The sequence below is a fragment of the Carcharhinus amblyrhynchos genome, chromosome 15, assembly GCF_965287045.1.
Source record: "Carcharhinus amblyrhynchos chromosome 15, sCarAmb.v2.hapA, whole genome shotgun sequence".
Taxonomy (NCBI): domain Eukaryota; kingdom Metazoa; phylum Chordata; class Chondrichthyes; order Carcharhiniformes; family Carcharhinidae; genus Carcharhinus; species Carcharhinus amblyrhynchos.
Genome location: NC_137338.1, coordinates 14,324,350 through 14,348,983, shown reverse-complemented (window position 1 = coordinate 14,348,983; position 24,634 = coordinate 14,324,350). Strand labels below are relative to the sequence as shown.

At 40.0% G+C, this 24,634-nt stretch overlaps 1 protein-coding gene across 1 annotated transcript in view; it reads left to right on the top strand.

Annotated features, from left to right (window-relative positions):
* The window catches only part of polq (polymerase (DNA directed), theta), a 73,536-nt gene extending 67,339 nt beyond the window's left edge, over positions 1 to 6,197 (top strand). The window contains exons 30-32 of the mRNA XM_080203436.1: positions 941 to 1,100; positions 3,450 to 3,565; positions 4,662 to 6,197. Of these exons, the coding sequence (XP_080059562.1) occupies positions 941 to 1,100; positions 3,450 to 3,565; positions 4,662 to 4,775 (390 nt within the window). The 3' untranslated portion in view covers positions 4,776 to 6,197. The remainder of the gene's footprint in view (positions 1 to 940; positions 1,101 to 3,449; positions 3,566 to 4,661) is intronic.
* The last annotated feature ends 18,437 nt before the right edge of the window (positions 6,198 to 24,634 follow it).

The window sequence follows — 24,634 nt, the reverse complement described above, 5'->3', positions numbered from 1 at the left end:
GCATGGAGTGTAAATTCATTGTAAATTTGGTTTACAAGTTGCCAGGGAGTTAAGTTGGATTCTCTAAGCACTTTTTAAAACTGCCTAATCTAATAGGATGCAGTGTAAAATAGTTGGGATATTGAACAGATTTTCCATGGATCATGGTAAAAGCCTTTTAGAATTTCAAAGATAGTGTTCGTTATAATTGCTCATGGAAGCTGCAAGTATCAGTTTAAAGACAAAGCTGTTTCACTGCTATGTTCAAATGAAGTTTTGGCCATGTGAATCTAATTATCACCCCAATTTGCTCTGGGTTACTCTTCAGATAAGTATTCCTGATTTCAGTAGAAGTTCATTTGCATGTGTGTGAAATCCAGAGCTAAGTGTAAGTGCACAGATAGAAGTCCAGTTTGTGATGTCGATGGTAGTCATGATATGGAGATGCTGGTGTTGGATTGGGCCCAGTCCAACACCGGCATCTCCACATCATGAGCGCACAGATGACAGCCAACTATGAAAGTACATAGCTCATTATTACATATATCTATAAACTCCCCTAAATGAGCAGTGATTTCTATCAACTGGACTTTACTTTGTAGATATTTTCTCAATTTCAAGTGGTTTCAATTATGCAACTTATTTAGTAATAAAATTACTGTGGGAGGAAATGCAACTTATTTAGTAATAAAACATACACATCTTTTAAAATTTAAGACAGAACTATTTATTTTCATTGCTCGGTTGTACTTTCTAAAGTACAATAATCAGAATATTATTCTGTAGCAGGGCACCGGCTATTTGAAGCCCAAACTGGAAAGTACCTTTTAATCATCGGGTTTTATACACAAGTTTTTGTAGCTCTTCAATCCTATCCCAGATCCCTGCTGCATGTGAGCTGAGAGGGTTCAACACTCCTTTATTCTCACAGATCCGCTTTCTGGTTATTCTATTCCAACAGGCTCAACGCCAAGCTGTGAACACCACTGTACAAGGATCAGCAGCTGATCTGGTCAAAATAGCTAATGTTAATATTCAGAAACGATTAGAGGAAACCTTTCCTTCTGTCGCCAAATCACACGGTCACTGGAAGAGCAGATTTCAGGAAGACACAAAACTGGGTGAGAACCAAGATCTGTCTTTTATTTCTCTTCTGTTCCCTCCAGATGATAGGAGCAGTAAGCCACCTGTGGAGTTTTCCGAGACTTGGCCCCAATATTCCAATTTGTTCCTGGACTGTAGGTGATATACCAGGAGAATCCTGATGGCTTTTGTTCAGTTTTGTTTTATCCTGATATGATAATCTCAGTTCCCAGCTGATGCCACAGCAAAGCAGCAGCAAACATTCCTCATCTAGTTTAGATTTCAGTCAGATTTGGAACTGCAATTTATGACTTTTGGGATAAAGACATGTGTCATGTACATGTTACATCCCGCCTGTGCCTTTTTCCTGCTGCTTCATCTTAATTTCTCTGAACTGCAAAAGTAAAAAGTTAAGTTTATTTATTAGTCACAAGTAAGCTTACATTAGCATTGCAATGAAGTTACTGTGAAATTCCCCTAGTTGCCACATTCTGGCGCCTGTTTGGGAACACTGAGGAAGAATTTAGCATGGCCAATGCACCTAACCAGCATGTCTTTCGTACTGTGGGAGGAAACCAGAGCATCTGGAGGAAACCCACACAAGGAGAATGTGCAAACTCCACACACACTGTGACCCAAGCTGGAAATCAAACCCAGGTCCCTAGCGCTGTGAGGAAGCAATGCTAACTACTATGCCACTGTGTTGATCCAAATACGTGTATTTTTATTGAGTGAATTAATTGAGCCATGAGCCTCTCTTTCTGAATGTGAAGCCCAGTTCTTGTGCCAATTAGGTGAGGTTGTCAGTATGATGCTGAGTTGTCATTGCATTACATGGCAGACACCATGTATCACATAAACTAGACGCAAACTTCACGAGCAGCGCCTCATCTTTCAGTTAGCCTTCCTATTCATAGAAGTCATAGAAACCCTACAGTAGAGAAAGAGGCCATTCGACTCATCGAGTCTGCACTGACCACAATCCCACCCAGGCCCTACCCCCAAATCCCTACATATTTTACCCACTAATCCCTCTAACCTACACATCTCAGGACACTAAGGGGCAGTTTTAGCATGGCTAATCAACCTAACCCGCACATCTTCAAACTCAACAATTTCAGAACATTATCTCTGCACATGTTGAGTTTCCTTTGCTTGGTTTTCCCTCCCACCATGAGTTAGCAGCAGCCTGCTCTAGCCACATCTTTAGTTTCTTTATTTCTCTTCTCCATTCCCCTTGTCCCTGGAGGACTAACTTTTCTGTCATTCAATCTCTCCTGTTTCTCACCCTGTAACAGATCTTCCTTTTGTTCTTACCCCATCTACCCCTTACATTTGAAAGCCTCCCATGTGCCAGATGTTGATTTGTCTTCAAACATCAGCCTAATATTGTTGTAATTAGCCACCCCCAATTTACCTGAGGACTACATTTAGCTTTATCCATCAGTATTTTAAAGCTTACTGAATTGTGATCACTCTTCCTGATCTGCTCCCCTATTGAAACATTGACCACCTTGCCAGGCTAATTCCCCAGTACCAGGTCCAATGTAGTCCCTTCCATGGATGGGCTTTCAAGAAGTTCTCCTGGATGCTCCTTATAAACTTTGCTCCATTCACGCCACTAATACTGAGTCCAGTCAATATAGGGAAAGTTAAAATCACCCTCTTACTTTACACATTGCCAAAATCCTTTGCATTGAGCCCTATTAGAACAGGTTAACTGACCAAGAATAGAGATGTCAGTGTGGGATCAAGGTGGGGAATTAAACTGACAAACCGCTGAAAACTTGGTCATGCTTGGAGACTGAATGGAGGTGTTCTGCAAAGTAGTCACTCAATCTGCATTTGGGCTTTCCCTAGGTGAGGTGACCAGATTATTAACAGTGTATAACGTAGAGAAGATTGAAAGAAGTATACACAGATTGCTGCTTCACCGGGAAGGATTGTTTGAGGCCTTGGACATTGAGCCAGAGTAGGTAAAAGAGCAGATGTTACATCTTCTGCTTTTACATGGAAAGGGGATAGGGTGTTGAATGAGACTGAGAAGTGGACCATTGTAACAGTATTATGGAGGGGAAAGGTCCCTCTGGAATGCTGGGAGGGGAGGAGAGGGGAAGATGATCTGTTGAAATTACAGAAGCTGGTGGGTGGAAGTGAGGACAAGGGAAACATTGTAGTGGTTTTGGGAGGGAAGGAAATGGATGAGAGAAATGAAATGTTTGCCTGGAGCCCTATGATTGAATTTGGAGTCTAATTTATTTCCTGGAACTATAGGTACATTTAATGACATTTAAACTCTGATCACGTCGTGAGGTTGGGAGGAGATTGTGATCACCTTGGTTGAAGTTTGTAATTTGAGATTAATTGATATTTGCACCCAAATGTAGACATGATTGAAAGGAAAAAACGGCGAGAAACATACCGACCAGAGAGTGGAGGCTTTTTCATCTTGCAGTTACACGATGAGCTACTTTATGAAGTTGCAGAAAATGACATGATACAGGTGGGAGCGTGAAGAATTTGTTCATTTAATTTCCATTATCTTTTTTTCAAAAAGCGCTCATTTCAGTCTCAAAATACTACGAAAAAACAGAAAACAAGCTAATTGAACGCTGAGTTGTGCGATGAATGCAACAGCTTGGATGTAATGATGCGTCTATGTAACTCAGTAGAAAAGCTAAGGTTGCAGTAGTGATTTTGCAAACCCCATTATGGAAAGATTTTGGAGAAGACTTTTAACACAAATTCACTAACTAGACAATCAGTAGATTTAGCTTTGTTGAGAAGTTTGAAAAAATAAGTTTGTATTAGAAGGGGAGAGCTATTAGTGTTCAAAATAATCAAATAGGTAGTGAAAAGTCTTTTCCACAGTTAAATTGGTTAAGAAAGTGCATAAATTTAGAATTAATAACGAAGATAGCCAGGAACCTTTTCACACAAAGAGCAATTAGAATGTTAAATGTATTGCTGCCCATCAGTCAATACAAAAGTGAAAGCTATTAGAAGATATAGAGTAAGGAGATAGGATTATAGCAATTGTTCAGATGCAGCTCTAATTCTGGTACGTCCTGTGGAAGAAAATGAGGGCGAGGGAACAGTGGCAGACCAAGGTGTGGGGAGGGGGGTGAAGGTTGATTGGTGGTGAGGTAGGGATGTGCAGGGGAATGGAGGAGGGCATGCGTTGGGGGAGTTAGGGAATTGGAGGTGGACAGGGACCAAGGGCAGTAGGGGATGGTAGAGGAAGCAGGCAGGGTTGGTGGGGGGGGGAGGGGGGGGTGTAGTTGTCGGGGAATGGAGGTGGGCTGAGATGTAAAACCAGTGCTGGCTAATGTGTATGGATACCATTGAGGCCTTCCTCATCTTTTGGGCACAGCAGGGACTAGAGTGTGGTCATTGACTCCTTTAATCAACCTTTGATTTGATGTTTTAAGTTTCATTTGTATTTTTTTGTTTTAGGCAGAATTTTTGATGCACTTTTTTTTCCTGTTTAAAGGTTGGGTAATTAGTATAGAGGATACAGTCCTCCAAATTGTCTTGTGTGTATTTATTTTATCAAATTGTGTTTCTGATCACTTTTCTCAATCTCTGGCCCTCATCAGATTGCACAGATAGTGAAAAATGAAATGGAAAATGCCATGAAACTGCTAGTGAAACTTTGTGTCAAAGTGAAGATTGGCCCAAGTTGGGGGAACCTTCAAGACTTAGACTTGTAGTGAAGAATTTGCCAGATTAATATATGTTGGCGACTTTCTTGTCTATTTATTTTCTTGTGCTGGACACCTGGCTTATAATTAATACTCAGTTCAGAAATGAAATTGTTTCTTATGGGTTCACAGAATATAATTAATATATCTTTTTAAATAAATCTGATAAATTTTCAGCTCTTTCAATATTGAATTGCTGATATTTATGTTGGAACATAATTAGGTTAACCTAAAGTTTTTAATTGCTGGGAAAGCTTTACTTACAAAAATCTATTTATTTGTAAAAAAAAAACGAACTGAATGTGAATGTAATGTTTTTGGATGCATTTTAAGGAAACTGTTTAAAAGAGGGCTTCTAAAATAAAAGAACTATTTCTACGACGGAATTCTCTAATGTTGTAGCTGCTGTCTTGTAGCATTGCATTTTATTAAATTCAGTTCAATTTAATGAAAAGTAATTTTCATACAGCAAGAGACAGACATTTTGCATCTTAAAGATTATATAATAGCATCTCAGATATCATAAACAATGTAGTATAGAATTATAGTATTAAATAACTGGTTCATCTCATGAATTCTTTACCTGGGAGGGAGAATCTGCTCGACAGAAAATCATGCAAATGCTACCATTGCTGCTTTGTGCTTGGAGGTGTGCTTATGGTTTTCAAGAAAGCTGATTAATCAGTTTTTCTCTCTTAAGATGGATTATTCTCCCGCAGTAGTTAACTCCAACACTGACAAGATTGAGAATTGGTAAAATGTATGTCAAGGGACCAAAACTTACTTTGGGGCATTTATGTCCGTAACTCAAAGGAATAGTACTCCGGAGAAAGATACTGTGTCACCTTGTGGGGCGAGGATATTCAAAGCTGCTCTTGTGTTTAGCTACTGCTAACCATTAAATGGTAACACAAAGCTCAGCTTATGGTAATAAAATTGTATTCAGGATGAATTTATTTTGCGATGTTAATTTATTATTTATTGTACAACTGAAATGTCTGTACTCAGCAAGTCTGAAAGCATCTGTGACAAGAGAAAGAGTTACTGTTTCAATCAATTCTGATGCAAGATCATCAACTTAAATAGTAAACTCTCTTCATAGATGTTGCCAGGCCTGATGCATATGCCCAGCAATTTTGTATTCATTTCAGATTTCCAATATTTTGTTATTGTAGTTGAAATGTTAATAGGTATTAATGCAGCTTTATTCCAATGACTCCAATCTTTTCAAAATCATATTTCTTTGTACATATTTTTTCCAGTGGATTGTTTTTAAGCATGGAAAATGGTTTTTCGTAAACCAGCTCAGTGTTATTGCTTGCAGTATAAACTGAAAGGAAAGTGTTCAGAAACAGTTTACCTCTAATGACAAGTGTTTCAGTTGAAAATGTTGTTCAATTAGCTGTAAAGGGTGTCAAACTGGAAAATATATTTGAGTAAAAAGTCTGACAACACCAGGTTTTAGGTTTTTGTTGTCAGACTTTTTATTGTGTTTACGCCAGTCCAACGCTGGCATACCCACATCAAATATATTTGAGGACATGGTTTTATTAGTTTTTTTGTGCTGTATTAACCAATAAAATAGAAAATGTACTATTGGAAATGACATTGTACTGTTTCTTAACACATTTTAAAATGAATGGTAATCATTCTTTTCCAGAATAGAGGAAGAATTTGGATGAGAAATGTCCTAATTCTGAGAAAACTGACCCAACCATCTTCCCATTATAACACTGATTTTTAAAAGATAAGTCCTGCTGTTCCTGGTAACTTGTTGATCACCATGTCTATCTGTACAACACAATCCTAAACACAAGATCTTTGTAAATAGCTTAGCATTCAAGTTATTGATGAGGAAGCAACTCAGCATTATGCAGCACTTCTTTCTGACTACAATTCTAGCTCCCATGTAACTGCATCTGCTCACCATGATCGCTCAGATATATTATTAGGGATTGGTTCCCAAACAATTTTCTTTCAAAGCATTACCAGGCCTGGTATAATTTAATTTGTTTGGGGCTAATTAAAGCTTATCACATGGGCTGTGTAAGTGAGGTACTACATCTATACCATTACATTGAGACTAATAATCTTTTCGATGGAAACGGTGTTTATAAAGCTAGAGCTAATTGGATCAGGGCAGAGAGATCTAATTCAGTTCCCATTTAGCATCCATTATATAAAAATTATAGGTAAATAAGTAGTAAATTATAGGTAAATAAGTAGTAAACTGTATGGAAATTTGGGAACCAATGAGCTAAATTAATTGATAAACTTATAATGAAAGTTGTTGGCATTTCCTTTCTTCTGCCATAAAGATTTTAATAGTCTATGTTGACTTAAAATTTGTATGAAATTCCTCTACATCCTTGTTGCTTAACAGCCACAGTATTGCGTCAAATACATTGTGTTTGACAGTAATCACATGCATGTTACACTTGGTATTGGGGCAACACTATTTCCTAAATGCCATTAGCAAGCCAGTTGGATTTTTATAATAATCCACACTTTTTCCTGGCTATTTTCGCCCCATTGTTTGATCAGTTGTAAATTGTGTCAAACTGGATAATATATTTGAAGATAAAGGTTTTACCAGTCTTGTATTTACTAGTAAAAGAGATAAATGTATTATTAAAAATATTTTGCTGTTTCTTAACACATTCTTAAACTAATAGTAATCTGTTTTTCAAATGGATAAATTTATGCCAACACACACACTACTGGAGTTATTGAATTCTGATTCATAACCTTTTTTATTTGATCTTGGGACGTGAGCATTACTTGTAAAACCCAGCATTTATTGCCCATCCCTAAATGTCCTTAATGTGCTGGTGAGTCACCTTGAATTACTGCAACCCATGTCATGTGTGTACACACAAGGTTTGGGAGTTCCAGAAGTTTGACCCAACAACGTTGGAAGGAACAGTGATTTAGTTCAAAGCCAGCGTTGCGATGGGCTTGGAGGGGGAACTTGCAGTTTATGGTGATTCCGTTGCCACGAGCAATGAATACATATGAATTCAACTTAAAATTGTGAGTTAAGAAACGTTAAAAATGGTTTCAGTTCCATTTAGGTTTTGTTTATGAACATTAGTGTTGGGGACTTTGGATAGACTTTAGGTTGAAGAAATGGATTGAAAATTCCATGATTCTGGAAACAAATCAAAGTAGAAAAGCTTTACTGTTGCCTAGCAACAGTGATCCAGTGACACAGTTACTGAAAAGAATGAATTTCAGCATGCGTGTGGGTGCATGCATTGTGGATGTAGGTGTGTGACCACATTTACTTAAAGACTGATGTTAAGGAACGTGTGCTCTGCAGTTGAATAAACAGGTGAGACTGGTGTTTGGGTGTCCTGATCTGTTTCTGGTCAATGGTAACCTCCTGGATGTTGATAGTGGGGAATTTAATGACAATAATGCCATTAAATGGCATGGGGCAATGGGTAGATTCTCTCTTGTGGAGATGGTCAGTGCTTGACACTGTCACTTGCCATTGATTAGCCCCAGCCTGAATATTGCCTGATAATGGACATGGACTGCTTCAATATCTGAAAAGTTGCAAATTAACATCCTCACTTCTGCCCTATGATGGCGGGAAGGTCATTGATGAAGCAGCTGAAGATGGATGGGCCAAGAACATTTTCCTGAGGAACGCCTTCAGTGATATCCTGCAACTGAGATGACTGATCTCCAACAACCACAACAATCTTCCTTTGTGTCAGGTATGACTCTAACCAGCACAGATGTGTCTCTCCCGATTCCCACTGACTTCAGTTTTGCTGGGGCTCCTTGATGTCACACTGTCAAATACTGCCTTCATATCAAAAGCAGTCACACTCACTGCTGGAGTTTTGAGCTCTTTTGTTCATGTTTGGATTACAGTTGTAATGAGATCAGGTGCTGTGACCCTAATGGAACATCTGTTCACTGACACTAAACTTACGATTGCTAACCAAGTGCTGCTAGATAGCATTGTCGATGCTACCTTCCATCACTTGGCTGATGATCGAGGGAAGTGATGAAGTCCTGCATTCTTAAGAACCCAGACACTGAGAAAGTGAAGAATCCTTCTCATGCTGGTCATTTTCTTTTGGAACAGCTATTTCTGTATGGATCTGGATCAGTAACCTAATCCAGATCCGTACTTAATATTCTAAATTGGTCACATTTTAGATTGTGTAGATTCACACAAAGAGACCAGAAATAATTGACAGAAATTCAATCAGAAGTTTATTGCCTATCAATTTTATCATTGCGCAGCACATACTCAGATTAACTTTTGGGTTTGTTTCTCATACTTTTAATGAACCAAAACTGAACGATGAAAATTAATATTCAAGTGATTCTGTCTGTTGGCTGTCTTATATGCAATGACAAAAAGTGTTCAATTATACATGATATCTGGTTGTTGAACCAGTAACTAGGCACCATCAAGACAGTACAATATTTTTTCAGCTAATATATATTAAAAATCTCAAAACATTGTAACAGAATAACTTATTTCAGTATTTTAAAGCTAGGTGCACTATGTGTTACACAATGATTCTGTTTCCCAGCATAATTCCATAGAATTTTAAGCTGCACATTTCAACTATCAATGCTTTTTCCATGTATAATTTAAATGAGGTTTATTCCACAAATACCTCATGTCTCAATAGAAAGCATCAACATTGTGCACTAACAAACTTATACAACATATACATTACATATACAACATTGTATGTACAACCATATACAGTTTTGATTCTATAACCTACAGAAATGTCAGTTCATTGAAGTGCTGAAGTAACATTGAGGAAGCATTTTTAAAATAAAACACAAATAGCTACATCAGGGTTAGCTATGGCGATTGTCACTGCTAGCTATTCCTGTTAGAATGCTGCCCTTTAAATGTTACACAGAAACATCGACTTCCTGCTAAATCACACACATGACCATATGGCTAAGAAATAGGGTAACTCTCAATTCTTGAATTTCTCCCAAAACTTTTAGGCTACCTTATTTCCATTTTTTTGGCTTTAATCTTTGTTTTTAAATCGTTTTTTTAAAAACAGCAAGATATGACATAATGAAAAATAACAACAAGTAATTCTCCAAACTGCTATTCAAAAATACTTTGTATAGCAGTTGATTTTGAGTACCAATACACATCTTTTCAAAAGTAAAGCATGGTATTAAGCAGCAATTCACAATAAAAAAAGTCTAAACAGTTGATAAGCATTTCTAAAATTGTTCTGCAGTTATTTTCACATATTGCTATGCTCATTTTTGTTATACTCCACCACTATTTCCATGCCCTGTACATGCACAGCTCTGTAGGAACAGCTGTTCACATCTACACATAGGGATGAGCAAACCCCTTGTGATCTGGATCAATGAATAGCTTTATGTTGATATCACCACAAAAAACATTTAAAAATATTACTTGTGAAACCAGTATTTCCAGAACAAGCCTTGAACATAGTGTATAACATAAAGAACTGCTTAAGTAGATACTGCCAGCAGCAAATAAACCAAAAAAAACTCCTCCTGATTCCAAACATTCAAAACTGTCAAAGAAGAGCGCCATCACATTGTCACATGCACTTGCAAAGGGAGTACAAGGACAAATCATGTCATAATATAGTCTCATACTTTCCAAACCTCAACCTCCAATAGGATGGCACACTGCCCATTTAATTTGCAGTGTGTAATAAATGATCATCTCAGCATTTCTGCCAGGCAAAGATTAAAGAAATATGTTAAATATTTCCAATAGTTTCACATGAGTTGGTTAAAGTTGTAACCTGCAGCATTTTAATTTGGTGTTTTGTGATCATTAAAAGATTAAGAAGTTGTTTGTGGAATACTCATTAAAGACTCATTGTTTAGCATTTTCATTTTCCCCTTGCAAAGGCATCCCCAATGAATAGTTTCTTCTCAGTGCAACAGTAATAGCACGATACTTATCAATCAGTGCAGAACACGGCCTTTGTTTTTAAATGACACCAATGTCATTTTTACACAAATCCACAGTCAAACAAATACAATCCAATAAAATAGAACAGTAACACATTTTCCTTGAAGTATTTTAATTTCTATGATATAAAATGAAACAGTAGGTATTTGTGGCAGCAGCACCTCTTTATGCTAAACCTCACTCCAGTGACGTGTTGCGACAATGGCCTGGATTTTGCTGTGGTGATGCTGTTAATGCTGTCAGCTTTCATTGTCATTATCTGCTGAAACTGACAGCAACTTCAGCAGTCCTGACATGCACAGGATAATGCAAAAATCCCAGAAATTGCTGTCAGTGAGACTATGCTCCTCCAATGGGTGCACTGTTGAGATTGCCACTGACTAGAACCTCCATTGTAATTATGATTTGATTAAAAACTCCCACTTCTACACACTTAAGTCACGCTGTAATAACCCTTGAAGAAGTTACACCTCATTCAACAAGAGCTTTTAACAATGTACTAACTTTATGTTTTCTGCTCAGTACCCTCACTGGGACCAAAAATCTAATTTTATGTCTATGGAATGTCAAATTGCTCCAGAATGATTAAAAACATTTTTTCTTTAAAAAAAAGCTTCTTTTAAGAATGTGTTTTTATTGATTTTAGTTCCTAGCTTAATACCATCATATTTGTTTTACAATTTGAAAATTTACATTAAAGCAAAGGATTTCTAGTGCTTTTAACTTCCTGGTACTTAAACATGCTTGAAAGCCTACCTGTTTGTTGACATGACTTGTCACCAGATTTGAACTGCCGTCGGGAAAGGGGAAATTTCTGCCCCAGAGATTACCAGATCTTTAAAGGCAACTCTCTTCGAGGTCAGTGGCGAGCGCCCTTGCTTTGCCGTTGACCATGAATTCCAGGCCAATATAAACTGAAAAATGGTACAATCCAATGTATTTAAAGATTAAAAATTGACTATATCTCACTGGTACATTTTAGTGAAGAAAAATGCAAGCCCCAAAATGTTTTATCAAATTTGCATGATAGATATGTGAGAATGTCTTAAAGGTACACCGCTCTTTTCAAGAGAATAAAGAATATTTTAAGAAAGGTCTTGCACCTGGCCATGATATAAGGAATCACCATCAGGCAGTGAAAGACCCAAGACACAGGTGTTGATACATATTTTACAGACACCAAGATACTTCCAGTAACCATTCAACCAGCAAACCTTCTGTGCTGCAAACTCACTGTTAACCAAAATACATACACAGAGAATAATGGCTGAATGATCAAATTCTATTTAACTCCACTATGAAGTAGCAAAATGCAAGGTCATACCCCAGAATTCCCCTAAATGTCATTTCAAACTTGCTGAGGAATAACATGGGTGGTGGGATGGAAACCTTCAAAGAAAGGTTTTACATACGGCAATCTTGTGCATCTATTATCCAAAATCAGGCCCAAGTGCTGTTCTTAGCTATGCTAAGTTAAATTGAAGCACAACATTAAAGTTAAATTATGTCATTACTGCCCTATTTGTGCTCAAACATCGGGCAGTAGCAGGTTCAAAATCAAGTGGCAAGTAAGTTAATCCAGTTTACTTCTATGTTAATGTTTACCCTGTATTTTGTTGCAGACCTGCAGCCAGATAGTTGGAATTTCTGTCAGAGCCAGTCAAGAGCATCATACAAATACAAATTGTGGTTGTGTAATTCAGTAAAGGTGGTCTGTCTGACCACCATCCTGCTCACCATCCATGGCTGTATGGATCCTAAACTTCTTTTAGGGAAAGTTAGGGAATAGTTGAAGACAGTTCTTGTGGGTTAGTTACTTTTTAGACAGCGCTACACATTTATTGCTGCGAGTTCTGCATTTCACCTGCTGGTCAAAGGTCCTATTACTACATATTTCTGACACTAAATAACTCTGCATTTACTAAGTTTCTGCAGACCCTTCGCAAGTTGGCACCCACCTGATTTCCCACCTCCAGGTTGGTGATCCGATAATCAGGGAGTATATTTCATGCTGGCAGAGCATTGACTAGATTATAATGAGTTCCCCATTGCACTTCTGTCTGCAGTCCAAAAGATGTTTTAATGGCTTGTCCTTAACCAATTTAAGAAGCTGCCCTCCAAAATGAACAGGTTGGATTTTAGAGAAAGAAGTGGCTGCAAAGACAGGGATTCTGGCACTCCTAATCAATTGAGTCAAGTTCCAAGGATAGCTGAAGAATTGGACTGCCTTCATAGACCTGTCATCAGCATATCATAGAATCCCTACTGTACAGAAGGCCGCCATTTGGCCCATCAAACCTGCACTGACAACAATCCCATCCAGGCCCTATCCCCATAACCCCATGTATTTACCCTATCTAGTCCCCCTGACACTAAAGGGCAATTTAGCATGGCCAATTAACCTAATCTGCACATCTTTGGAATGTGGGAGGAAACCAGAGCACCCAGGGGAAACCCATGCAGACACAGAAGAACATGAAAACTCCGTGCAAACAATGACCCAAGGCCGGAATGGAACCAAGTCCCTGGTGCTGTGAGGCAGCAGTGCTAACTGTGCCACTATGCCGCAGTCTGGTGCAAAAACCAGCAACTGAAGCTCTCAATAATCATTCATAGAATCCCTACAGTGCAGGAGGAGGCCAATCAGCCTATTGAGTCTGCACCGACCACAATACCGCCCAGGCCCTATTCTCGTAACCCCACATATTTACCCTGTTAATCCTCCGGCGCTAGGGTCAATTTAGAATGGCCAATCAACCTAACTGTCACATCTTTGGACAGTGGGAGAAAACTGGAGGAAATGCATACAGACATGGGGAGAGTGTGAAAACTCTGCACAGAGAGCTGAGGCCAGAATTGAACCCGGGTCCCTGATGCTGTGAGGCAGCAGTGCTAACCACTGTGCCACCTATCAATTCAATGCCGCCAAACTTTTAAATTTACCAACATCCTGACAACAACCATAAATTGCACATTTATCTTGGTGACAAAATCAGCTGAACGTGGATGCTCAATAATGGTCTGCTCAGGTCTTTTTTAACCATCATACTCAGCATCAAATCCTGGAATTTGTCTATGCCAATGATATGGCATTGCTGCTGCAGGCATCAGCACTACACAAAGCCAGTAGGATGCTCACTAGAGGCTTGGAACTGCTGCAATGCTAATTCCAGATGCTGCTGACTCTTCCCCAATCCCATTATGTTGGCATTCCATTTGAACAATGCTACAGGTGGGGAAAAAAAAAAATCAATGGTCCAAACCTTCTAATCAGGATAGGAATACCCATTTCCAACCCAGATCAGACAAAAAAAACTACCCACTTACCTCCCTGCAATGTTTCTGGATAATCTTCAGATAAAGGATCCTTCCAAACTGATCCAGTGCAGGAAATCTTGACTACATCAGCAAAGGGAATCTGCAGAGAGGCCATTCCCTTTTCTTAATCAGCACAAGTTGCCTTATTATGGTAAGTAAAGTGTTAAAATGTCTTAAAGCTTCTTTGAGAAGCTATGGAGAGAAGGTTTGTGTAAGAGGTGGGGTCAGTAAGAGGGTAGGGTGGATAAGGTAAGTGGGTTGGGGATATGGTGGTTGAGGGGTAAATGCTGGATGGGGTGGTGAAGTCAGATTGGATCAATGAGTATCAGATGGTAAGGTCAGGCCCCCATGGTGAAATTTGGGTCAGGTTGGGTGTAGGGGAGTGAGGTGGGATTAGGTGGTGGGAGAGTTGGAGGATGAAATCAGTTCAGGTAGGCTGAAGGTGGGTGAGTGAGTGATGGGAGTTTAACCAGGAGCTAGACAAGATATTTTTCTGGACAACTATCCAGGTAACAAAATCTGAGACTCTAACTCAGAGTTAAAGGGTCCTGGGAGGAGGAATCAGTGCATTGTGACTTCCAAGGTGTCCCATAACACATCTTGGGGGTTATGGGATGGGGGCACATAAGAGAACAGACTATCAGAGACAATCTGACTATCTCCAGACCCTAAGATCAAGGCCAAAATACCTGGGTATGAACCTATACTGTCCCTTGCTAATCAGCTCCATTTGTTTAATACTAGATGTACAATAAAAATCAGGGTGAACACAGCCCGGACAGCCAATGAACAGTCAGGGAGGAGTATATACAGATCCATTTACTCTGCAATGATGGCCCTAATCCACCCTGTCACAGAATATTGCTCTGCCTCCTGGTGCTGCAGCTGCTGCACAAATACATGCGACTAAATGCCATTATGAGGACAATATTAAGATTGCTTAAATCTGCTCCAACTGTGTGGCTTCTAGAGCTGTCCCGTATTGTCCACCTGCTGTTGCTGCAAAGCCTTCAGTGCACCAGGAGATGGAAGAAGTCCTGATTAATACCTAGCTTCCCATTCGCAAAGACTTCAAAAAACTCCCAAGAAAGCCTTTAAAATCATGCTGGCCATTCTGGGAAGCATTTGGGGAAAACATTCATGCAGCTGGCAACAACCCACGACATGGAATCATGGGTCACATACAGCATTAAAAAAAACACCTCATCCAAAAGCAGCAACACCTGGCTTTGACCTCCCTTCAATATGGTGGACAGTGCTCAACCAAGTCCCCACAGGGCACTGATTTACAGCCACATGCTCCATAAGTAGATGAGGACCACCCTAAATACAATTGTGGCCACAAGTTGCAAACCATGGAACACAATGGGCCTGAACTTCCTCGGAGTGGCAATTAACATCGATTGTCACTCTGTGTCCAGTTTCTTACCTGATTTTGTTTCCCAGCCTGTCTCATCTGACCTCACTCAAGGCCAGGCAAGAAGATCCAAGCAATGCAGAATATCCCCAGAGTCCAATGATGTTCATGAGCGTAAAAGTGAAGGGTGTAATGTCACCTTTTGTTATAAGGGCACTAGTTTCCATAAACCACTAGGTAAGTTTAAAGTTCCAATGAAATTTAATGGTCCTTGACAGGCCAATCAGAGGTCAGGGGATTGGAGATTGAGGGGGGGGGGGAAAATTGGGGGTTTAGGGGCATAGAGTTGGAGGTCTGGGCAGGATGAGGATCCTGGGCCTCAAGGATGGTGATTTGGGTCTCAGGGTGGAGAGGTCGGGTTTGGGGAAGGGAGCCAGATCTTGGGTTGGCCAGTCAAGCCTGTGGTCGGGCAGGGAATGTGTAGGCAAGCATCAGCCACCAGGCCTGCCGGGGGTAGAGTACACCCGTTGGGTTGGTCAGGGAGTCCCTTGTGTGAGGAGGTTGATGGTGATGGGAGTCCCCTTGGGAGACTAGGTAAGATCTTGGAGTGAGCTATGTTGGGGATCTGGAGTGTGAAGGGAGTCCCTGGAGGTTTGGTCTGGGTCTGTATAATTGGTAACCAGAAGTTAGAAATGGTTTTAATCCTCCCGACACTTTTTGGGTAACTATTGGTGTAACCCAGTCAGGACCATCCCAAGTTTGTGATTTAAATGGTTTTTTTTAGCTAGTTCCCAGTACAGGGCAATTGCATGTGAACCTTATCTTGGAATGTCTGAAGGGGATTCCCCAGCTCACCTTTGAAGAGCCCCCAGTCTGATGTTGAGGAACTCAGGAGTTAAGGCCCAATATATCAACCTGCTCACCAACGTCTGTTAAGGGAGGCACTTCATTTTTAACTTGGAATCTCCAAAGACCACCAAAAGAATCTAATTGTAAACTTCTCCTGTCACACAAAAGTCATAGAAGCACCAAACTCAAATAGACTGCATGTCCTACAGATGACCGTCATGTACATCTCATTAACATTTAATAGGGAAATTGTCTCAAATAACTTCTATCAAACCACTGTATTCTCCTCACTTAGAAAAGGTATGAGAGAAAGCTAAATAATTAGGAAATAAGAGTCAGATGCACTGTATCAACAAATACTTGGAGTTCTTCTAGAGCTCCTGCTTACACACTTACAAAAAACTTAACCCTGCACATTCAGCAATTTGGTGCATCTCATGAGAGATAGTTGCTTTGCACATAAGCCAATATATAACAGCCATATAATTCTACATAGATATGTCAACAATTTACCCATTGCTGTTTACCTTTTCAGAATTAAATACAGATTATTTTTCTCAATGTGACATTTTATTTCCATCTGCTATTTTATCCTTACAAAATTACATTAATATTGTATCAATATACATACTTTTGTATTTAAAAAGACATTCCATGCTTTACTGTTCTGAAAGCTTACATTACCCTTGCCTTGATGACGGTTCAGTGTTGAATTTTCTCTAAACCAACAACATAACTTATCAATTATTATAGAAAGAAAAGAATGAACATTTAAGTCTTCCTTTTGTTTAAAATTAAATGTATTTTAGTGACATACTGAAGTAAGATTGAGGTAAGTATTAATAGATTGGTGTTTGCTGATCAAGTTTCCTTGATTTGTTCATTAATTAATATTGAATTGTACACTGCACAAATCAATAGAATGAGTTTGAAAATGTATTCCATGTATTGAATTTCTGTCACACATTGCACACATAATACTTGTATTTAATTACATAATATTTAAATAAACAAATTTTGATAGCTATATTTTGCTATAATGGTTTTTTTCCAAAGAGTAAAGTGATTTGTTTTGTAACCCTGATACAAATGAAATGATAAATGTATGCAAATAATCAGACTTGCCATTAAGCAATTCTGGTATTCTAAACAAACATAAAATCTGTGATATGATTCAAAAGATTATTCACTTGCAGAGAATAAACATGATGCATCACGGATGACAGTGATTAATAAGCATTCTTTCACCTTACAAGACATTCATAACTCACTAGTATGGGGCTTTCACAGGCACAAAATAATGCAAGTAATTCACTGTCACCAGTGAGCAATTATCTCAATCTTTGGCAGCCATAATGATAAGAAAAATATTTTACAGTGATAGGAGCACTATAATAAAGTGCTTTTCTTGCTGAATATCACTTAGGATACTACAACTATTTGGTTCACAGGCCATTAAAGAGCTATGAAGTACTTTCAAGCAAGCATATACAGTACATGTTACTATCTGTGATTAAAGTACAAAGATGAGCTAAGATTTTATTTATCCCTTCTCAGAGTATGCCATCTGATCTTTCAGTCAAAGTGCAGGCTGCCGTTCATCAAATTTGGTTTCACTTATTCACATGAAAATAATTAATATTAAAGTGAGAAACAAAGATGTACCAAAGTATAACATGGTGTGTTCTATAGGTACCACCTGGTGGGAAGGATAAGGAGGAACAATTTTAAATTACAGAAAGGTGAAAATGCTATAGTTATAATGGGATTATTAACTGAAAAAGAATAATGTGTGGGGCTATGGAGAGAAGGCAGGGGAGCGGCATTGATGAGTTACTCCTTCAGAGTGCCAGCACTGCCAGAACATGCCAAATGGCTACCTTCTGTGCCGTTGGACCATTCTCTGATTTTAATACAGACTATGATAATAATAGTGTAACGGGCAGAGTGGGGAAGAGTTTCTGAAGTGCATTCAGGAGTATTCTCAAGATCAGCATGTTTCCAATTAGGAAGGAAGCATTGCTGGATCTAGTTCTGTTGAATGATACAGGTCAAGCACATCAAACCTCAGTCTGGGAGCATTTAAGAAACAGTGATCATAGTATCATAAGGTTTAGGTTAGCTAAGGAAAATGAGATATCTAAGAGTAAAAATTATTAACTGTGAAAGGGTTAATTTCTGTGAGGTGAGAATGTATCTGGCTCAGGTAGATTGGAATCAAAGATTGTCAGGCAAAACTGTAATGAAGTGTCTTTAAAGAGGAAATAGGTTGGGTACAGTTGAAATACATTCCCTCAAGGGAGAAAGTTAGGACAAACAAAGCCAAAGCTCCCTCAATGACAAAAGAAGTAGATATTAAGATGAAGTAGAACAAAAGTTGATAATACACTAGGATTAGTACACTAGTAATACCCAGACCCAGGCTGAATGTAGAAAATGCACGGGTGAATTGAAAAATAAAGAGAAGCAAAAGAGAGTATGCAAAGAAACATACAGATAATATAAAAGGAAATCCAAAAGTTTTCTATAGGCATATAATTAGTAAAATGACGTTAAAAGAAGTGGGGATGATTTGGGACAAAGAAGGACATTTACATATGAAGTTAGAGAGCCTGGCGGAAGTACTGAAAAAGTACTTTGCATCTGTCTTTACAAAGAAGACCTGTTACCAAAGTCAATGATAAAGGAGGTAGTTGGCAAACTGGATGGGCTAAAAGATGATAAAAAGGAGCCATTAGAAAGGCTGGCAAGTATCTAGAGTTGATGGGTCACCAAGACTGCAACAGATTCACCTGAGGATACCAAGGTAACTAAAGGTAGAAACTGCAGAGGCACTGGCTATAATTTTCCAATCCTCTTTAGAGGGTGGAACTGGAGAATTGCTAATGTTATACCCTTGTTCTATAAACAGTGTCAGGATAAACCCAGTAACTACAGATCAGTCAGTTTAGCATCAGTGGTGGAAAAGATTTTAGAAATGATAATCTGAAAGTTTACTTCTGTGGTCGTGACAGAGACTCTCAGATGGTTTGTTGCCTCCTGGGTGCCAGGGTCAGGGTTGTCTCTGATTGCGTGCACAGCATTCTGAAGTGGGAGGGTGATCAGCCACATGTCATGGTACACATCGATACCAATGACGTAGGAAGGAAGAGTGAGGACGTCCTGAAGAGTAAGTATAGAGAGCTTGGTAGGAAGTTAAAAAGCAGGACCCCGAGGGTAGTAATCCCAGGATTGCTACCTGTGCCACGTGCCAGTGAGGACAAGAGTAGGATGCTCAGGCAGATGAACACGTGGCTGAGGAACTGGCGTGGGGGCAGGGTTTCAGATTTCTAGATCATTGGAACCTCTTCTGGGGCAGGTGAGGCCTCTACAAGAGAGGCGGGTTACACCTGAACTACAAGGGGATCAATATACATGCAGGGAGATTTGCTAGTGGTACTGGGGAGGTTTAAACTAGATTTGCAGGGGGATGGGAACTTGAGTGCCACAGCAGATAGTGGAGCAGGTGTGAAAATAAATGATGTTAATAGTTCATGCAAAATCACAAATAGAAGGGCTGTGTGTGGTGGTAATAATCTTCTGAGGTGTGGCTATTTCAATGCCAGGAGTACTGTGGGGGAGGCAGACGAGTTGAGGGTGTGGATTGACACATGGAATTATGACATTATAGCCATTAGTGAAACTTGGCTACAAGAGGGGCAGGGTAGCAGCTCAGTGTTCCAGGGTTCTGATGTTTCAGACGTGATAGAGGCAGAGGGATGAAGGGTGGGGGGGTGGCATTGCTAGTCAGGGAAAATGTTGCAGCAGTGCTCAGGCAGGACAGATAAGAGGGCTTGTCCACAGAGGCCATATGGGTGGACCTGAGAAACAGGAAGGGTATGACCACATTAATGGGGTTATATTATAGACCACCCAATAGGCAGCGAGAATTGGAGGAGCAAATCTGCAGAGAGATAGCAGACAACTGCCGGAAACAAAGTTGTGATAGTAGGGGATTTTAATTTTCCACATGTAGAACATAGAACATTACAGCGCAGAACAGGCCCTTCGGCCCACGATGTTGCGCCGACCAGTTAAAAAGCAATGACCCTCTAACCTAAACCAAACTCTTTCCATCCATAAACCTATCCACGGATCTCTTAAACGCCCCCAAACTAGGTGCATTTACAACTGCAGCAGGCAGGGCATTCCAATCCCTCACCACCCTCTGGGTAAAGTACCTACCCCTGACATCCGTCCTATAACTACCACCCCTTAATTTAAAGCTATGCCCCCTCGTGCTAGCTTTCTCCATCCGAGGAAAAAGGCTATCACTGTCCACCCTATCTAAACCTCTAATCATCTTATATGTTTCAATAAGGTCCCCTCTTAGCCGCCTTCTTTCTAACGAAAACCACCTCAAATCCCTCAGTCTCTCCTCACAGGACCTCCCCTCCATACCAGGCAACATCCTGGTAAACCTCCTCTGCACCCTCTCCAAAGCCTCCAGATCCTTCCTATAATGTGGAGACCAGAACTGCACACAATACTCCAAGTGCGGCCGCACCAGAGTTTTGTACAGTTGCAACATGATGCTGCAGCTCCTAAATTCAATCCCCCTACCAATAAATGCCAAGACACCGTATGCCTTCCTAACAACCCCGTCTACTTGATTCCCAACTTTCAGGGATCTATGTACACATACACCTAGATCCCTCTGTTCTTCCACACTATTCAGAGTCCTACTGTTAGCCCTATACTCTACACATCTGTTATTCCTGCCAAAGTGAATTACCTCACACTTTTCCGCATTAAACTCCATCCGCCACCTCTCGGCCCAGCTCTGCAACTTGTCCAAGTCTCCCTGTAAACTAAGACACCCTTCCTCACTATCTACCACACCTCCGACTTTGGTGCCATCAGCAAATTTACTAATCCACCCAACTATACCCTCATCCAGATCATTTATAAAAATTACAAACAGCAGTGGCCCCAAAACAGATCCCTGAGGCACACCACTCGTAACTGAACTCCATGACGAATACTTACCATCAACCACCACCCTCTGTCTCCTATCCGCCAGCCAATTCCTGATCCAATTACCTAAATCACCCTCAATCCCATACATCTGCATTTTCTGCAGAAGTCTTCCATGGTGAACCTTATCAAACACATATAGATTGGGAGTCCCATTCTGTTAAAGGTCTAGTCAGGTTGGAGCTTGTAAAATGTGTTCAGGAAAATTTTCTAAATCTATATATAGAGGTGCCCACTAGAGGGGATCTCTTATTAGGAAATGAGTTACAACAAGTGGCGGACGTGTGTGTAGGGGAACACTTTGGTTCCAGTGATCATAACACCCTTAGTTTCAACACATAGATCTGGTCCTTGGGTTGAAGTTCTAAACTAGAGAAAGGCCAAATTTGAAGAAATGAAAAAGGATCTAAAAAGTGTGGATTGGGGCAGATTGTTCTCTGGCAAGGACGTGATTGGTAAGTGGGAGGCCTTCAAAGGAGAAATTTTGAGAGTGCAGAGTTTGTATGTTCCTATCAGGATTAAAAGACAAAGTGAATAAGACTAAGGAACCTTGGTTCTCGAGGGATATTGCAACTCAGATAAAGAAGAAGAGAGAGATGTATGACATGTATAGGCAACAGGGAATGAATAAGATGCTTGTGGAGTATAAAAAGTGCAAGAAACTACTTAAGGAGGAAATCAGGAGGGCTAAAAGAAGACATGAGGTTGCTTTGGCAATCAAGGTGAAGGATAATCCTAAGAGCTTCTACAGGTATATTAAGAGCAAAAGGATAGTAATGGATAAAATTGGTCCTCTTGAAGATCAGAGTGGTCGGCTATGCATGGAATCAAAAGAAATGGGGGAGATACTAAATGGGTTTTTTGCATCCGTATTTACTAAAGAAACTGGCATGGAGTCTCTGGAAATAAGGCAAACAAGTAGGGAGGTCACGGAACCTATATAGATTAAAGGGGAGGAGATGCTTGCTGTCTTGAGGCAAATTAGAGTAGATAAATACCTCAGACTTTGAAGGAGGCTAGTGTTGAAATTGCAGGGGCCCTGGCAGATATATTTAAAACGTCAGTAACCAGGGGTGAGGTGCTGGATGTTTGGAGGATAGCTCACGTTGTTACATTGTTCAAAAGGCTCAAGAAGTAATCCGGGAAATTATCGGCTGTAAGTTTGATGTCAGTAGTAGGTAAATTATTGGAAGGAGTACTAAGAGATAGGATCTACAAGTACTTGGATGGACAGGGTCAACATGGCTTTGTGCGTGGTTGGTCATGTTTAACCAATCTATTAGAGATTTTCAAGGAGGTTACCAGGAAAGTGGATGAAGGGAAGGCAGTGGATGTTGTCAACATGGATGAGGTCCCGCATGGGAGGTTAGTTTGGAAAGTTCAGTCGCTAGATATACATGGAGAGGTAATAAATTGGATTAGACATTGGCTCAATGGAAGAAGCCAGAGAGTGGTAGTGGAGGCCTGTGACTAGTGGTGTGCCACAGGGATCAGTGCTGGGTCCACTGTTGTTTGTCATCTATATCAATGATCTGGATGATAATGTGGTAAATTGGATTGGCAAATTTGCTGATGATACAAAGATTGGAGGTGTAGTGGTCAGTAAGGAAGGTTTCCAAAGTTTGCAGAGGGATTAGGAGCAGTGAGAAAAATGGGCTGAAAAGTGGCAGATGGAGTTTAATGCAGACAAGTATGAGGTATTGCACTTTGGAAGGACAAACCAAGGTAGAACATACAAGGTAAATGGTAGGACACTGAAGAGTGTAGTAGAAGAGGGATCTAGGAATACAGATACATAATTCCCCAAAAGTGGTATCACAGGTAGATAGGATTGTAAAGAGTGCTTTTGGAACACTGACCTTTTAAATCAAACTATTGAGTATAAGAGTTGGAATGTTATGGTGAGGTTGTATAAGATATTGGTGAGGCTGAATTTAGAGTATTGTGTGCAGTTTTGGTCACCTAATTATAAGAAGGATATTAATAAGGTTGAAAGAGTGCAGAGAAGGTTTACAGGAGTGTTGCTAGGACTTGAGAAACTGAGTTCCAGAGAAAGGTTGAATAGGTTAGGACTTTATTCCCTGCAGCGTAGTAGAATGAAGGGAAATTTGATGGAGGTGTATAAAATTATGATGCGTATAGGTAGAGTGAATGCAAGCAGGCTTTTTCCACTGACGCTAAGGGAGAAACCAAAAGGATATGGGTTAAGTGTGAAGGGGAAAAGTTTAAAGGGAATATTGGGTGGGGGGGGGGGGGGGTCTTCACACAGAGAGTGGTGGGAGTGTGGAATGAGCTGCCAGATGAAGTGGTAAGTGCAAGCTCACTTTTAACATTTAAGAAAAACTTGGACAGGTACATACATGGATGAGCAGGGTATGGAGAGATATGGTCTAGGTGCAGGTCAGTAGGACTAGGGAGAAAAATGGTTCGGTACAGCCAAGAGCCAAAGGCCTGTTTCTGTGCTGTAGTGTTCTATGGTTCTATGGAAACAAAATTATAGATCACTTGGGCAAAACTTGATTAATGAAGGAAACCACAATAGATTTGTTAAGGACAAACCATTTTTAAGTAAGTTGATTGAGACGTTGATCAGGTAACAGATAGGTAGATGAGGTCAATGTGGTTGATGAGATGTACATGAACTTCCAAAAGGTGCTCGATAAAGTGCCACATAAAGAGCTTGTCAGCAAAGTTAAAGCCCATGGAATAGAAGAGACAGTATTGGCATGAATGAGAAGTTGGCCAAATAACAGGAAACAGAGAGTGTTGAACTCCTTTTTTGGAATGGAGGAAGGTCCTCAAAATAAGGAGGGGACAGTTTAGATCGGAGTTCACTCAAAGGGTGGTGAATCTCTGGAATTCTCTGCCCATTGAAGTGGTGGAGGCTACCTCGCTGAATATATTTAAGTCACGGGTAGATAGGTTTCTGATAGACAAGGGAATTAAGGGTTATGGGGAGAAAGCGGGAAAGTGGGAAAGTGGAACTGATCTGCTTCAGATCAGCCATGATCTTATTGAATGGCGGGGCAGGCTCGAAGGGCTAGATGGCCTACTCCTGCTCCTATTTCTTATGTTCTTATGTATATAGTATAGCATGGTACATACCCGAGAGTCAGCATTAGGACCATTGTTTCTCTAGATACATTTCAATACCTTGACTTGGGTATGTACATCATAATTTCAAAAGTGATGACATAAAACTTGTAAGTATTATGAACTATGAGGAGGCTTTGATAGATTTCAAGAGGACACAGCAAGCTGGTGAAATAAGTGGACATGTGGAAGATGAAATTTAATGTAGAGAATTGTGAAGTGACACATTTTAGCAGGAAGATGGGGAGACATTATAGATAAAGGATACAATTC